Genomic DNA, 14406 nt, shown 5'->3' on the forward strand with positions numbered 1-14406 from the left:
TAGGGAAGGGAAAGAAAGGCAAGCAGCTGGGAAGGGAGAAATCCGGAATGAGGGAAATCAGAAGGGACAGTAGACAGTAGACAATGGGAGATCAGTAATGTTCTGAGAACCTACAGTAATCCTAGAAGCAACACTCCTGCAAATTTCACTCCAGTTGCAGATACATATTTTGAACAAATGTACCTTTTAACAAAGACTGTCCAATAGTTTCCTTAAGGACCACCTGTTAGACACATAGCCTACATTTTCCTGAAAGTCAAATGGCCGTACTTTATTTAAAATCAACCTGTTTGGATATGTTGTGACACACCTCCATGGTCCTAGCATCCTGAGGTAGGATTAATCCAACCTTCTGGGCCAGAGTTATGGATACTACAATGTGTAACAAGATTATCTGCTAGCCTCAAGCTTCAAACCACTGCTGACGTAAAGGGTCTATTGTCCCTTTCAGGAAGAGAATCTTGAATATAATGTTTGCCCATATTCATAATAGTGTGCTTCCTACCCACTGTATTAGAGATTTAGGTTTCATGCCTGCAACTGGCCACCAGATGCTATGCCCAATTTTGCAGTTGACCAACAGAATTGACTATGATGGTCTTGCATTGGCAGCTAGTTTGATGGGTAAATGTGCTCATTTTAGTCAAGAGCTCATTGTGTGGAGGCTAGACCAGGAAGGAATGCCATGTTCATTAGGAATGAGTTGTGTTTAATAACTATTCAGCTACGTTCTTCATCATTTGCTGGTACTACCAGAGGTTTATGCTGATATTTAGTGCAGTCTCCAAAAATGTGAAATATTTCTTTTGCCACAAAATATTATGTAAATTAATGTCAGGGCATTTACAGAGCAATTATGAAAGAACAATGATCTATTTCAAAGTTAGGATATTGTGCACCATGAAGGGAGATTTCAAGGTGAAAATATTTCAATTACCTTACAGCTCCTGGCCTTTTTGCTTGTAGAGATCACAAGGAAAGGTGATAATTATGTAGTAATGTTGGTGAATTGCTACACTATGTTATTTGGAACAGAAATATTGTAGCCAAAGTAAGCTGTTGATGGAGAGAATGGATATTGAGTCCAGTGACAATGATCAAGCAATCTGCTCTGTCCTAGGTGGTGTCAAATATCTTTATAATTGTCATGGGAAATGATGATTAGTCCAACAAACTGTTGATGAAGCTTGAAAATTATGATACAAAATAAAAGTGCTGTGCACACTAGGAATCAAAAATAAAAACTGAAATATTCAGTGGGTCATGCCACATATGTTGAAAGAGAAACAGAACTGAAGATGGTGAGGTGGCTTTGAGTTCAGGACATGAGCTATTCCACACATGACCCAAGTTTTTGCTCTGCTATTGCAGCTACAGAAGGTGGAATCTTGCTTGGATCTCGGCGACGTGGGCTATGGGTGAGAATAATGATGATAGGTCTGGCAAGGTCTATCTTGATGCCAGGAATATCTTGCTGTATCTTTTATGCATTTGTTGCATGGCAAGGTGCTTCCAGTTAGGCAATGGAGAGTTGCCAGTTAAGGAGATTATAGCTTGTTAAATGCCTTATTAACACTGCAACTCACCTCATTGCTATTCAGCTTACCAAATGTGCTAAACAAGCTAGACATTGAGAATTCTCAACAAGGAAGTCAGAGCTGCTGGCTATGACCAGCCTCCATGTTGCTTAGCACCAAACAGCATCTCAGGGCATGATCAGCGGGCACCATCTGCATGTACCTCTTGTCCATGGACATTGGCATCTGACACTTCCCAACCCCATATAACCATTGTGACATCTCTCTGATCCACTTGCAGGCTGTTTAGGAAATATAAGCTTGTATTGCAGGGCACACTGGTATTGAAAGGCTGCTTCAAAGACACTTCGCACGCAAGTGCTGGTACCCAGCTCACGGCATGGATGAGTTTGCACCTTGGCACTGTTTGCTTCCTCTCTTCATGCTCGTTCACTTAGCATTTACCTGCATTCTCATAGGATTCATGCCTCGCCTTGTCAAGCTGTGCAATGCCAGTTAGAGTACTGAAGCTTCAGCCAGAGCCAAACGCTATCAATTACAATGTACTGATGTGGTCTATAGTGCAGACACACAGACAGACTGCTTGTTACCCATTAGTAACAATTTGTTGGGAGGGTGGAGTTGCCATCGAGATGCAAATGCACTGCATGTGTATTCAACCAAAAAGCCATGTTGGTAACTGGGTGGGACTGGTCCTGAGTCCTATCAAGCAGGTTCTGCTGTCTGTTGGGGGTCTCGTTTTGTCAGTCATTGACACAGCCAGTACAGGTTTACGAAAGAGAAATCATGTTTGACAAGTCAACTGGAATCTTTCAAGGATGTAACCAGTAGTTATTGAAGGGAGCCAGTGGATAAGGTTTACTTGGGCTTTCAGAACGCTTCTGATAAGCTCTCACATAAGAGATTAGCATGTAAAATTAAAGTGCATAGGATTGGAGGTGATGTTATTTGCAGTAACCACCACGTTGGCCTCCACTGGCTGAGCACAGAGGATCAGGGTGGACATCATTAAGGTTTAATGTCAAAGCTCAGGAGTCAGGGATGACAGTTGGAGGCGAAGTTCAATGTGGTGGTTCTACATATTGGCTGCTGGAGTAGAGTAAGAACATAGAACATAGAACAGTATAGCACAGTACAGGCCCTCCGGCCCACAATGTTGTGCTGAACTTTTACCCTAATCCTAAGGTCTATCTAACCTCCTTATACTATCATCCATATGCCTATCTAGTAGCCGTTTAAATGCCTCTAATGAAGCCGACTCCACTACCCTCTCCGGCAATGCATTCCACCCCCCGACCACTCTCTGAGTAAAGAACCTACCTCTGACGACTTCCCTATATCTACCTCCACTCCACTTTAAAACTATGCCCCCTCGTAATAGCTACCTCCACCCTAGGAAAAAGTCTCTGGCTGTCCACTCTGTCTATACCTCTGATCATTTTGTACATCTCCATCAAGTCACCTCTCATCCTTCGTCGTTCTAAAGAGAAAAGTCCTAGCTCTCTCAACCTTTCCTCGTAAGACCTTAAGGTAAAGGGAAACGGAAGTTCTGGGGTGGTAGGCAACAAAACAGAGCCCAGTCCACAATGAGCTGTGTCTTGAGTCACCTTTTCCTTTTATTGCATAATCCTGCTTTCCCAGAAGTCAGTATGGTGAATCACCATTGCACTCGCTCTATAGCAAGTATATCATTCTTTAGATATTGAAGACCAAAAATGCATGCAGTGTTCCAGCTGTCATTACATCAACACTCTGTACAATTGAATTAAGACACTTTTAGTCTTGTAATAAAAGCAAAATACTGCAGATGCTAGAAATCTGAAAAAAACTGAAAATGCTGGAGAGACTCAACAGGTCTGACAGCACCTGTAGATAGAAAAACAGTGAAAGTATCTAGTCCGATTTATTTCCTTTTCTGTCTTTATTCTTGCATTCAAGCACTCATCCGAAGAAAATAATCAATGGAGAGCTCCAAGCGAGTGGGACTATCTCAGCTCCTCTTGCAGAGGTCTCCTTCTGTGCTGTAACATTTCCATGATCCCCAATGTTGAGAGTAGGGTCTAGAGGGATCCATGGATCCTTTCACACCTTCATTTCCTGCATAAAAAGACGGCTGCGGTGATGAACAGCCAGGTTTAAGATGCTCCCTAAAGTTGGCTGAGTAGGATGATACAGAACGCACACACGTTTCCTGGTCCAGCTGATCCCATTGACTGCCGGGGGTGCGCCTCACCGCACGGGCGGACGAGCGCGTGCGCGCCCCCTGCTTGGCTGTTGCCGTTGCCGTTGCCGTTGCCGTGCGCGCTGCGTGCGGGTGAAGGGGAGGCCGCTCGCCGTCATTCTCAGGCGCTGGTAGAATGGCTGCAGCAGCGGGTCAGTAAGTTGGGCCTGTTCGCCGGTTCGTGATTCAGAAGCGAGGCGCGGGGACGGGACGGCGGTAGTCGTCGGGCCGTCCGATAGCGACTTGTTAAATACCGGCTCGGGAGCCGAGCCGAGCCTTTGGAAGCGAGTGGAGGTGGCTGTGGAAACAATGGGCCGCCGGTTAAAGGGAAGCTCAGGGTTTAGGGGGCTTGAGAAACTCGGTAGGCCCAGTCCCTGGGGAGTCGGCCTTTCGCTCCTCCTTGGCAACTTCTGCCTTTTTATATTTTCTCCCTCTCTCTGTCTCACTTTAGGAGAAGTCTTTTCCGTATACTTGCTTTGTTTGATTATTCCCTTTGAGATTTCTGTGAGGGGAGCCTTTCTTGTCAGGGTCTAAAAATTGTGATTGCTGGACTTTCAAACTCATTCGTTTAAGTTCGAGAGAGAGAAGTTATTACTCAGTGAAGCTCAATAGTGTTATGCTTGCATTCTACTCTTTGCAACAGATAAGTGTTAAAGTTTCAGCTGATTTTGGTTAGGTGGTTATGAACAAAGGCTTGTGAACATTTCTGGTAAGACGCCCTTTGCAACTTTAGGAGGTAAGTTAGGTACTTTAAATGGAATAGTAGCAACTGCTTTACCTGACTCTGTCGCAGTATCTTCTAGAATGTGAAGTTGTGTTTTCGAGTTGGGGTGGTGGGGCTGCATTTAAATATAACTTCATAATTATTATGTACTGAGTAACTTGAAAGTTACACTAACATTTTCACTTGGAAGAAATTTGAAAAGTGAGTTGTAGTTCTACAGTAGACCAGGCCATCAGTTTACAGAATATCTCCTTGATTTATGGTGATTATCTGGTTGAATTCTAGATGGGTACTGTACTCAAAGATCGGAGATGGTGACTTATGAGACTAAGCAAGTAAATTTGGTTGACTGTTTATCATATTTGCACTGTGGTGTGTAGTCAAAAGGGAATTGTGCTGGGAATTTTCACATTGACTTTGGAACCCATGAAGCCTCATGGCATTAGCTGAAACATGGGCAGGGAAACCTTCAGATTACCACCCACTGCATGTCTTTAATGTTTAACACGAAGAATTAAAGATCCAATGAGAGTGGCAGGCACACTGAATATACTCTGGATCTAGAACTTTAATGTCCATACCAAGAGTGACTTGAAGGCACCACTTCTGACTGAGTCTTAATGGACACAGTGCTGGACTGAGTCTGTGGGACCTGGCAAAAACATATTTAACCCCATTCTTTCCTTTGCATTTGTGTTTGACTTTATTGGCAGGAGTAGGAATAAAAAGGCCTTGTGATAGGATTAAATAGGATAATTTTGAACATATCTAGCAATTCAGAACTAAACGTATGAGACAATAGCAGAATTGTTTTCAACCACGTAGCCTTGCGTATTCCCTTTTCTGCCATCAAGTTACCATCAAGCCAGTCAAACTATGAAGCAACCACACACAACTACTTGTGTGCCAAACAGCAGAGGTAGCATGTAATAGTTAGGGGTAAGAGATCCTGCAATGAATGGACCAGATGTGAGCTCTGCTCTATTACCACATCTGAATGGTGGTGGACAGTTAAACAACTGACAGGAGGAGGAAGCTTCACAAATATTTCCATCTGCAATGATGGGTGAACCCAACGCATCATTACAAAGGTCAAGGCTGAAACATCTGTGTGATTTTCAGCCGTAAGTGCTGAGTGAATGGTCCATCTTGGTTAAGCCAATTTGATTTGCTCCTTGTGAGATCAAGAAACAGCTGAAAATACTGGATGCTGCAAAGGCTATGGGCTCTTACAGTATTCTGGCGCTAGTACTGAACACTTGTGTTATAGAACTAGTTGCGCCCCTTGACCAGCAGAGCTACAGCGTGAGCACCTACCCTGCAATGTGAAAAATTGCTCGCGTCATGTCTCCTAAAAGCAGGCCAAACCGAACCTAGCCAGTTACAGACATAACTGTCTGCACCCTATCATCAGCAAAGTGATGAATCGAGTTGCGGACATCAAAAATGCTATCAAGGAGCACTTGCTCAGCAATAACCTCACTGATATTGAGATTAGTTTCTACTGTTGATACTCAGCTACTGACCTCATTGCAACCTTAGTCCAGATATTTACAAAAGAGCTGAACTCCAGAGGTGAGGTGTGTGTAGCCACCCTTGATATCAAGACACCACTTGATTTGAGTATGGTTTTAAGGTGTGTTAGCGAAACCAAAGTTGATGGAAATCGGGAAATTCTGTACTGGTTGGAATCATACGAACTGAAAAGGAAGCTGGTTGTGATGATTAGACGTCAATCATCTTAGTTCCAGGATATTCCTCAAGGTAGATATTTTCTCATCAATCTGTTCAGAGTTATTACATGCTTCTGGAGCAGATATGACTTGAACCCAGGCCTTCTGGTGCAGAGGTAGCGACAATACCACTGTGCCACAAGAGCCGCTGCTATTAGCGGCAAAGTGATGCAACCACCGATAATGCTGACCTGTGGCACTTATAATTTGACTCATCAATGTTCAATGCCTTCCGCAAGGATCACCCTGCTTCATTATAGACTTGGCTGAAATACCAACTGAGATTGTCCCTTGACAGCCTGGCAGCCTTTGTACTGCTTCAAGAAACCCAAGGAAATCTGAAGTCTTTGGAAACCTTTAGAAAAATCTCCAGTGGCTGGAGTCATATCAACATAAAGGAAGATGGTTGTGGTTGTTGAATCTAGCCACTTTAGTTTTGCATTTCAAGGCAGAACTTTTGTGTTGTAGTATCCTCGGCCTAGCGGTTTTATACGCTTCATCAACGACCTCTGTCAGAAGGGCACGTTGAAAATCCATCAGCTGAAAATTTCCCCCCAAGTTGCACATCATCATGACTTAGAATATATTCCTATTCCTTCACTGTTTGCTGGGTGAAATTCTAGGAACTCCTACATAGCGACTAAGTGTGTACATTGTACAGGTTCATGGAAGCTGCTTAGCATCATCTTGTATGCAGTTAGAGATGGGCAATAAATGTGGACCTTGCTAATAATTCCCAAGTGACAAAGTTTATCCTTCAAATGCTAAATTGGGTACTGCATTCCACGGTTTTTTTAAATATGCTGAAAATTTAAGTTTAGCTCTCTTGAAATTTTACATGTCATCTCCTATCTGTCTTCATTCTGAAGCTTTTTGTCTGGATCTGTCTTCATCTATTCCGTGCTGTCCCTTTGTCCCTTCTAAACATTTGTTACTTCTCCCCATATTTTCTATAAGAAACAGTCCAATTTCTTTCAAGTTTTCTAACTTGTATGCTCTTCCTGCAGTATTGTTATGGGGATCACCAAGCTTGCTGTATAGAACTGCATGCATTATCTGTAACTGTCTAATTATGGGATTCTAATTTTGAAGGTTCCCCAGACTTTTTTTTTTGAAAGATCAAACCATTATTCTGATTGTTAATTTCCAATGAATACCTTGGATTTCTGGTTTATTGGTTTATGTAGATATTGAAGGCTGTACACAAGTCAGAGGTCCTTCAGCTTTTCCCATCCTAATTGACTGCAACGATCTGATGCATTTCAAGTGGATATTACCGTGAAAAATGTGGCAATAATATAATTAAGTAATTAAAACTTGCAGTTCTTGGTGTCAAGGTGGTGCAAGTTGGTAGCTCGCAGATATCCTTGCGATCTAGGGCAAATATATCTGCAGCAAGTGTTTGGAGTTTGAGCTGGAGGCTGAACTGTAAATACTGCTGCACGTTGGGGATGGAGAAAGTAACATGGATTCCTTATATCAAGAGCTAGTCATGTCCCTTTGGGTCTTTTAATTTGTCAGTGGTCAAGGACAGGGGAGCATGACTGAGAGTGAGATAGGGAAGGGAATCAGGAAGGCAGGAGTGCAGGAGCCTTAGCCTCTGTAATTCAATAGGTTTTTGATGTTCTCTTAGCATGTCTGGATGGGAGTGGGAGCTATAGGCTGAATACATGCAAACTGACCATGGCGTCATGATACAGAAGCCAGTAGGTGGTGGGAGCAACAAGGCATGTAGGAGTATGGAATAGTATAATGAGGCAAAGTCAGAGTGTTCTCTGCCAAAAAGAGCAAGAGTCCAGATGGCTGTGTTGTCTGTGTAATGCCATGAAATGGGACATTGACTCAGGACTGGAAAGGAGCTTGCAGTGGCAGGGAGAAGATTCAGACGTTGTGGTACATGTAGGGTACCCATGATGGAGTAAGTGGCATCTAGGCTGCTGTACCCAGGGCTTACCCACCCTGTCTGCTATTTTTTCCTACCTTTCCTTTTCCTTTTTTCTGTATAAGCTTTTTTTTTCTTTTTTGCTTAGTTTTTAGTTTTACTTCTGGGTTGTGATGGTGATGGCATCGAGGAAAGCAGCTTCGTTGGGGTTCAGAGTGGGTGGTGGCAGCTAATGAGCTCAGAGTCAGACTCTGGCAGATAGCAACGAGGCAGCTGATAAGCCTGGATTGGGACTCTGGCGGACGACAGTGAAGAGGTGGCTGGCATAGGGGCGAGCATGGGATCTGGTATTGGCTGCTACATCAGCGGAGGCATCATTGGAGAGGTAGGCCAAGCAGTGCCTGAGAAACAGCAACTTTGAGTACAGCACTGGTAGTAGCAAATGGTGGCAGAAGAGTTACGGGCTGTCTTTAAGCTGTATTTTTGTTTTATTATTCTTAAACTATTCAAAATGGTGTTGAGTGGTGACAGTGAAAGCTTTTCACTTTTACTGTAAATTTCACTGTAAAATACCTGTGATAAAATCTGACTGACCAACATAGGTGGAAGTAGGAAAATCATTCTGCAACTAGGTACTGATTTGAAAGCAGAATTTCAAAGATCATAATTTCTGGATCTTTACCTATGCTGTGTGCAAATTAGCATTGTCTTCGTAAAATTGCAAAGGTGAATATGTCTCAAAGATTAGCGTAGGAGAAGTAGATTCTGTTTCAGATGCCACTAGGGAAAGTGGTAACTGCGCTGTTGGAATGGTCTGTGCATGAACCTTGCTGGGACCAGTGTTCTTCCAAACTCTACAATTGAGGAAATGAGAGAGTTTTAAACTAAATAAGGGAGAAGGATCAAATATGGAAAGATGAGTTAAGTAGTAATGTGACAAATAAAGGTCAGGGAGGGGTAGAGAGGGGAAAAGAAATAGTAGACCAGAAACCTAGACTAGATGTTACAGAGATAAAGGCTCTGTATTTGAATGCCTATAACGTTCATAGCAAAATAACTAAACTGATAATTTTGAAGTATATCATATGATCTGATAGCGCAATATCTCCGTACTGGCTATGATGAAAGGTCCTGGCTGTTGGAGAAGAATAGGAACTCAAGTAAAGGTGGAAGGGTAGCATTGTTAATCAAGATGGCATTTTGTGCAATAGTTGCAGATGACCTGATTTTGAGAGATCAGGATTTGAAATACGTTTGGGTGGAAATGTAGAATAGTAAGAGAAAGAAGTCACCAATGGGACTGGTTTACTCAACAGTAGGTATAATGTGGAGCAAAGTATATAAAAACAAATATTGTGCACTAGTGATAAACAGATGTTAATCATCGTGGGTAACTTAAATCTACATATAAACTGGAAAAATCAGATCGCTGGTAGTAGCTTGAATGAGGAGTTCATAGAATTGTTTCAGTTCGTTTCAGTTCGTTCCAAGATGGCGGCAGAATAGGACACTTCAGCCAGAGCTTGTCCACTCCATCCGTTTCTTTGTTTTTTGTGTCTTTTTTATTTCTCCTTTCTCTTTGTCCTGAACTCCTGGCCTCAGCACAGCACGACAGGGTTGTTCTCTGGTGCCCTGCGGCAGTCTTTCAGTTCAATGTGGACTTCTGGTCTCCAAGGTGATTCATGATCCAGCGTGGTTTGGGTTGGCAGGACCGTTACTCTGACTTTTTCTTTTCTCTATTTTTCTAATGTATGCCTATGATCTGTAATGCTGGATGTTTCATTTCTTTATTTTCCTAATTTTTTTTTCCCCAAGAACTTGTACTGAAGAATCTGTACCTAGGTACAGTGTGCCTAAGATGGCGCTGTAAATGGCGACTTGTAAACTTTTCATTGGATTCATTTGAGTATTTGTGCCAATAAAACGAACTCAATTCAATTCACGGTAGATTTTTTAAAAATTTGAGCAGTATGTTCAGCTACCAACGATAGAGCAGATTATCCTAGACTTGGTGTATTATTTGACAAAATAAATTAATGACCTCAGAGTTAGACTCGTAGCACAGAAAAAAGTCACTGTCCATGCCAGTCAAAACCAACGACCTAACAATTATAATCCCATTTCCCAGCACTTTGCCCATAGACTTGTATGCCTTGCCATCGAAAGTGAGCATCAAAATACTTAAATGTTATGTTAAGACACCCCTAGGTAGCAGCAATCAAGATATGTTTGAATTTTACATCAAATTTGAAAGGGAGAAGCTTGGACTAAACAAGAATTTTAAATTTAATTAAGGACATCAGTGTCAACTTGAAAGCTGAACTTACTGACAATAATTGGCATATTAGGCTGGGGGATAGATCAATGGAGATAGTGACTTACGTTTAAAGGGATTACAGAATACTTAGAATAAGTATATTCCAACTATAAATAAAAATGCTAAAGGGGGGAACCAACGCCATGGTTAACAAAAGTTAAGAAAAGCATCAAATTTTAAGAGTGCATAGCTGCACAAAGATGAATGGCGGTGTGACATAATTGGTTGGAATGTACAGAATGACAAAAAGGTAAGTAAGGAAGAAATTAGAATTTCAGGAAGCTAGCTAGGAAAAATGGATAGCAGACGTTTCAAAGATGTTCAAAAAGGAAAATAGTAAGTAAAGTATGCCTTCCGTACAGAGGATATAGTAAACACTTTACTAGTTGTAAATCAGGAAGTGGAAGCAAGACAGGAATTTGACGAAATTTCAATCACAAGGGAGCAGTACTAACTACTGGAGTGGTGGACTGACAAATTTCTGGATCCAGCTGGGCAGCGTCCTGTGGTTTTAAGAGGTGGTTAACGAACTTCTCAATACATAGGTGTTCATTTTCTAAAATACACTAACTTCAGAAAAGTTTTCATTGGAATGAAAAATAGACGTAACTCCTCTATTCAAGAAGAGAAGGAAACAAGAAACTGCAAGGCAGTTTGACACTTTTTTGTGGAAAAGATGTTGGAATCCATCATCAGTGATTATAATTGTGCACCTAGAAAACACGATGTTTAGGAAGAGTCAGTTTATTGAAGGAGCAACATACACTGAATATAGGGGTGTCTGTAGATGTATTATACTTGGATTTCCACAGGCATTTGGTCAGGCACTGCATCAAAGGTTATTGCCAAAAATAAAAGCTTACACTATAGGTGAAACGTATTAGCAATGTCAGAAGAGTGACTAGTTAGCTGCAAGGGTCTGTGCTGACCCAGTCTTTCACAACTTGAATCTATAACTTGAGTGAAGGCGTGGTAGCTAAATTTGCAGCCAACGTCAAAGTAGTTAGGAAAATATGTTGAGGATGGCACAGTGACTAGCATTGCTGCGTCATTATGCCAGGGACCTGAGTTTGATTCCAGCCTTGGGCAACTGTCCGTGTGGAGTTTGCACATTCTCCCTGTTTGCGTATGGGTTTCCTGTGGGTTCTCCTGTTTCCTCCCACAATCCCAAAAATGTGCAGGTTAGGTGCATTGGCCGTGCTAAGTTGTCCTGTAGTGTTCAGGGATGTGCAGTAGGTGGGTTACTGTAGTAAGCGTGGTGTTATAGGGAGGATAGGGTGGGGTGTTGTACAGAGGGTCTGTGTAGACTCGATGGGCCGAGTGGCCTCTATCTGCACTGTAGGGATTCTATGATTCCAAAAAGACCAGGATAATGCAAGTGGATATAGCTTGATTCAATGGGTGACCAAAATCTCGCAGATGGCACTTGGTATGGGGAAAAAGTGAAGTAGTTCACTTTTGCAGGAAAAATAAGAAAGGCAAAGTGTTACTTAAATGGTGAATGACTTCAGAGTTCTGAAGTGCAGGCGATTTAGTTGTTGTGGTGCATGTGTCACAAAAATTTAGTATGACAAAACAGCATGTAATCAAGAAAGGTAATGGGATACTATCCTTTCTGCAAGAAATTTATCATAATTTTCATGGTTTGTGTAGGGCATTGGTGAGACTACATCTTGATGGAAGATTGCAGCGTTGGTCTTATTTAAGGAAGGATTTAAAGGCGTTGGAGGTGTTTCAGAGGAGACTTACTGGATTGTTACCTGGAATGAGTGGGTTGCCTGACAAGGATATGTTGGAGAATCTGTTTCTGTTTCTACTGGAGTTGAAAAGAATGAATGGCATGTATGTGTAAGATTCTGAATGGTCTCAGGTTTGACATAGAAAAGATATTTCTTGTTGTGGGTCAGGGTGGCACAGAGGCTCAGTGGTTAGCACTGCTGCCTTATAGCGCCAGGGACCCGGGTTCGATTCCACCCTTGGGGAGAATGTGCAAACTCCACACAGACAGTCGCCCGTGCCTGCGTGGATTTCCTCCAGGTGCTCTGATTTCCTCCCCACAGTCCAGAGATGTGCAAGTAAGGTGGATTGGCCATGCTGAATTGCCCATAGTGTTCAGGGATGTGCCGCTTAGGTGGGTTATAGGGGGATGGGTCTGGGTGGGATGTTCCAAGGATCGGTGTGGATTTGTTGGGCCAAAGGGCCTGTTTCCACACTGTAGGGATTCTGAGTCCAGAGTTAGGTTACATTTTTACCATTGTGGGTCTTACCTTTCAGGACAGATGTGAATTATTTTTCTCTTGGAGGTTTGTGTGACTTCGGAACTCTCTCAAAGTGGTGTTGGCAGGGTCATTGAATACTTTTAAGGCAGAGGGGCCTAGATTCTTGTCAGGCAGGCATCTCAATGGGAATGTGGAATTTGAAACACAGTTGCACCCTGTTTTTATTGACTGAGCAAGCTCAAGGGTGTGAACAGCTATATTTCTTATGTTTTATCAAGTTTATAGCTTGAAATACTGAACGCACAACAGATGGGTTTCATTTGTTTGTTCAGATCCATGGCCAAATTGTGGGTGAATTTTTACCGAAATGTTGTGCTTATACAAAGGAAAGAATTGCCTTTCTCAGGGGGAGGTAATGGCCTAGCAGTATTATCACTGGACTGTTAATCCAGGAACTCCGATAACATTCTGGGGACCTGGGTTCAAATCCCGCCACGGCAGATGGTGAAATTTGAATTCAGTAAAAATATCTGGAATTAAGAATCTAATGATTACCATGAATCCATTGTCGATTGTCAGAAAAACCTACCTGGTTCACTAATGTCCTTTTCAGGGAAGGAGACTGCCATCCTTACCTGGTCCTATATGTGACTTAAGACCCACGGCAAAGTGGTTGACTCTGAACTGCCTTCTGGGCAATTAGGATGGGCAATAAATGCTGCCTAGTCAGCAACGCCCTCATCACGTTGATGAATTTTTTTAAAAAAGCATTTGATTGTGTGAATTGACCTAAAGGGCATGTCTTTGTCAAAGCCCTCTACTTTAAACAGATGATAAGTATTATTGGTCTTGCCATGTCCAGAATATTAAAGTTATTAGAATTTACCAAGTTGTCGCAGCATATTTTGTCACCGTGGTGACAGCATATTTTGTAGTCTAAGGCTTGAGATGACACCTGTTGGAAGAAGATGCCTTAAAATCAATTGATTGCACAACTCCATTAAACTCAGTGGCTATGATGATTAACTTGGCAGATTTGCTGGTTTGTGCATAACAGCTGTTTCAAACTTGGTCAAGACCAATAACATTCCAACCTGTTTATAGTTGGAAAGGATGACATAACAAGAATTCATGTTTTAATAAATTTTTACTATATATTTTAAAATGTTAGTGACCAGATACACACACTCTCTCGGCAACTTTTACTTCAAACTACACAAAAGCAATTCAACAAAAACACTACAGGACAGGAAGAGACTCTTTGGTCTACCCAGCCTGTGCAGACGCATGATGCCTTTTCTCTTAAAAAGCTGTTTCCTCCATGCTATCCATATCCCTTTATTACCTGCCTATTCATGTATCTGTCAAGATGCCTCTTAAACATTGCTGTTGTATCCACTTCTACCGCCTCCTCTGGCACCACATTCCAGGCACTTATCACTCTGTTTTTCTTTTAAAAACATTTGTCTCTCATGTCTCCTTTTAAACGTTCCCCCTTTTACTTTAAACTTACGTCCCATAGTGTTTGATGTTTCTATCCCGGGAAAAAGATATTCATTCTATTCATGCCCCTCGTAACTTTGTAAATCTTTTGTCAAGAGTGCTCTCAGCCTTCCACATTCCGGTGAAAACAAACTGAGTTTGTCCAAGATAGTAGGAACTGCAGATGCTGGAGAATCCGAGACAACAAGGTGCAGAGCTGGATGAACACAGCAGGCCACGCAGCATCATAGGAGCAGGAAGGCTGACGTTTCGGGCCTAGACCCTTCATC

At 42.2% G+C, this 14406-nt stretch overlaps 1 protein-coding gene across 2 annotated transcripts in view; it reads left to right on the forward strand.

Annotated features, from left to right (window-relative positions):
• Positions 1–3684: 3684 nt before the first annotated feature.
• The window catches only part of kbtbd8 (kelch repeat and BTB (POZ) domain containing 8), a 47747-nt gene continuing 37025 nt past the window's right edge, over positions 3685–14406 (forward strand). Inside the window, exon 1 of one of the 2 annotated variants that reach the window (XM_020527952.2) lies at positions 3685–3911. In XM_020527952.2, coding sequence (XP_020383541.1) covers positions 3896–3911 — 16 coding nt within the window. In that variant the 5' untranslated portion in view covers positions 3685–3895. Of the gene's footprint in view, positions 3912–3957; positions 4121–14406 lie in introns of those variants that run through there. The other variant, XM_048606504.1, reaches the window with a different exon arrangement.

Source organism: Rhincodon typus, chromosome 16, assembly GCF_021869965.1.
Source record: "Rhincodon typus isolate 14 chromosome 16, sRhiTyp1.1, whole genome shotgun sequence".
Classification (NCBI taxonomy): domain Eukaryota; kingdom Metazoa; phylum Chordata; class Chondrichthyes; order Orectolobiformes; family Rhincodontidae; genus Rhincodon; species Rhincodon typus.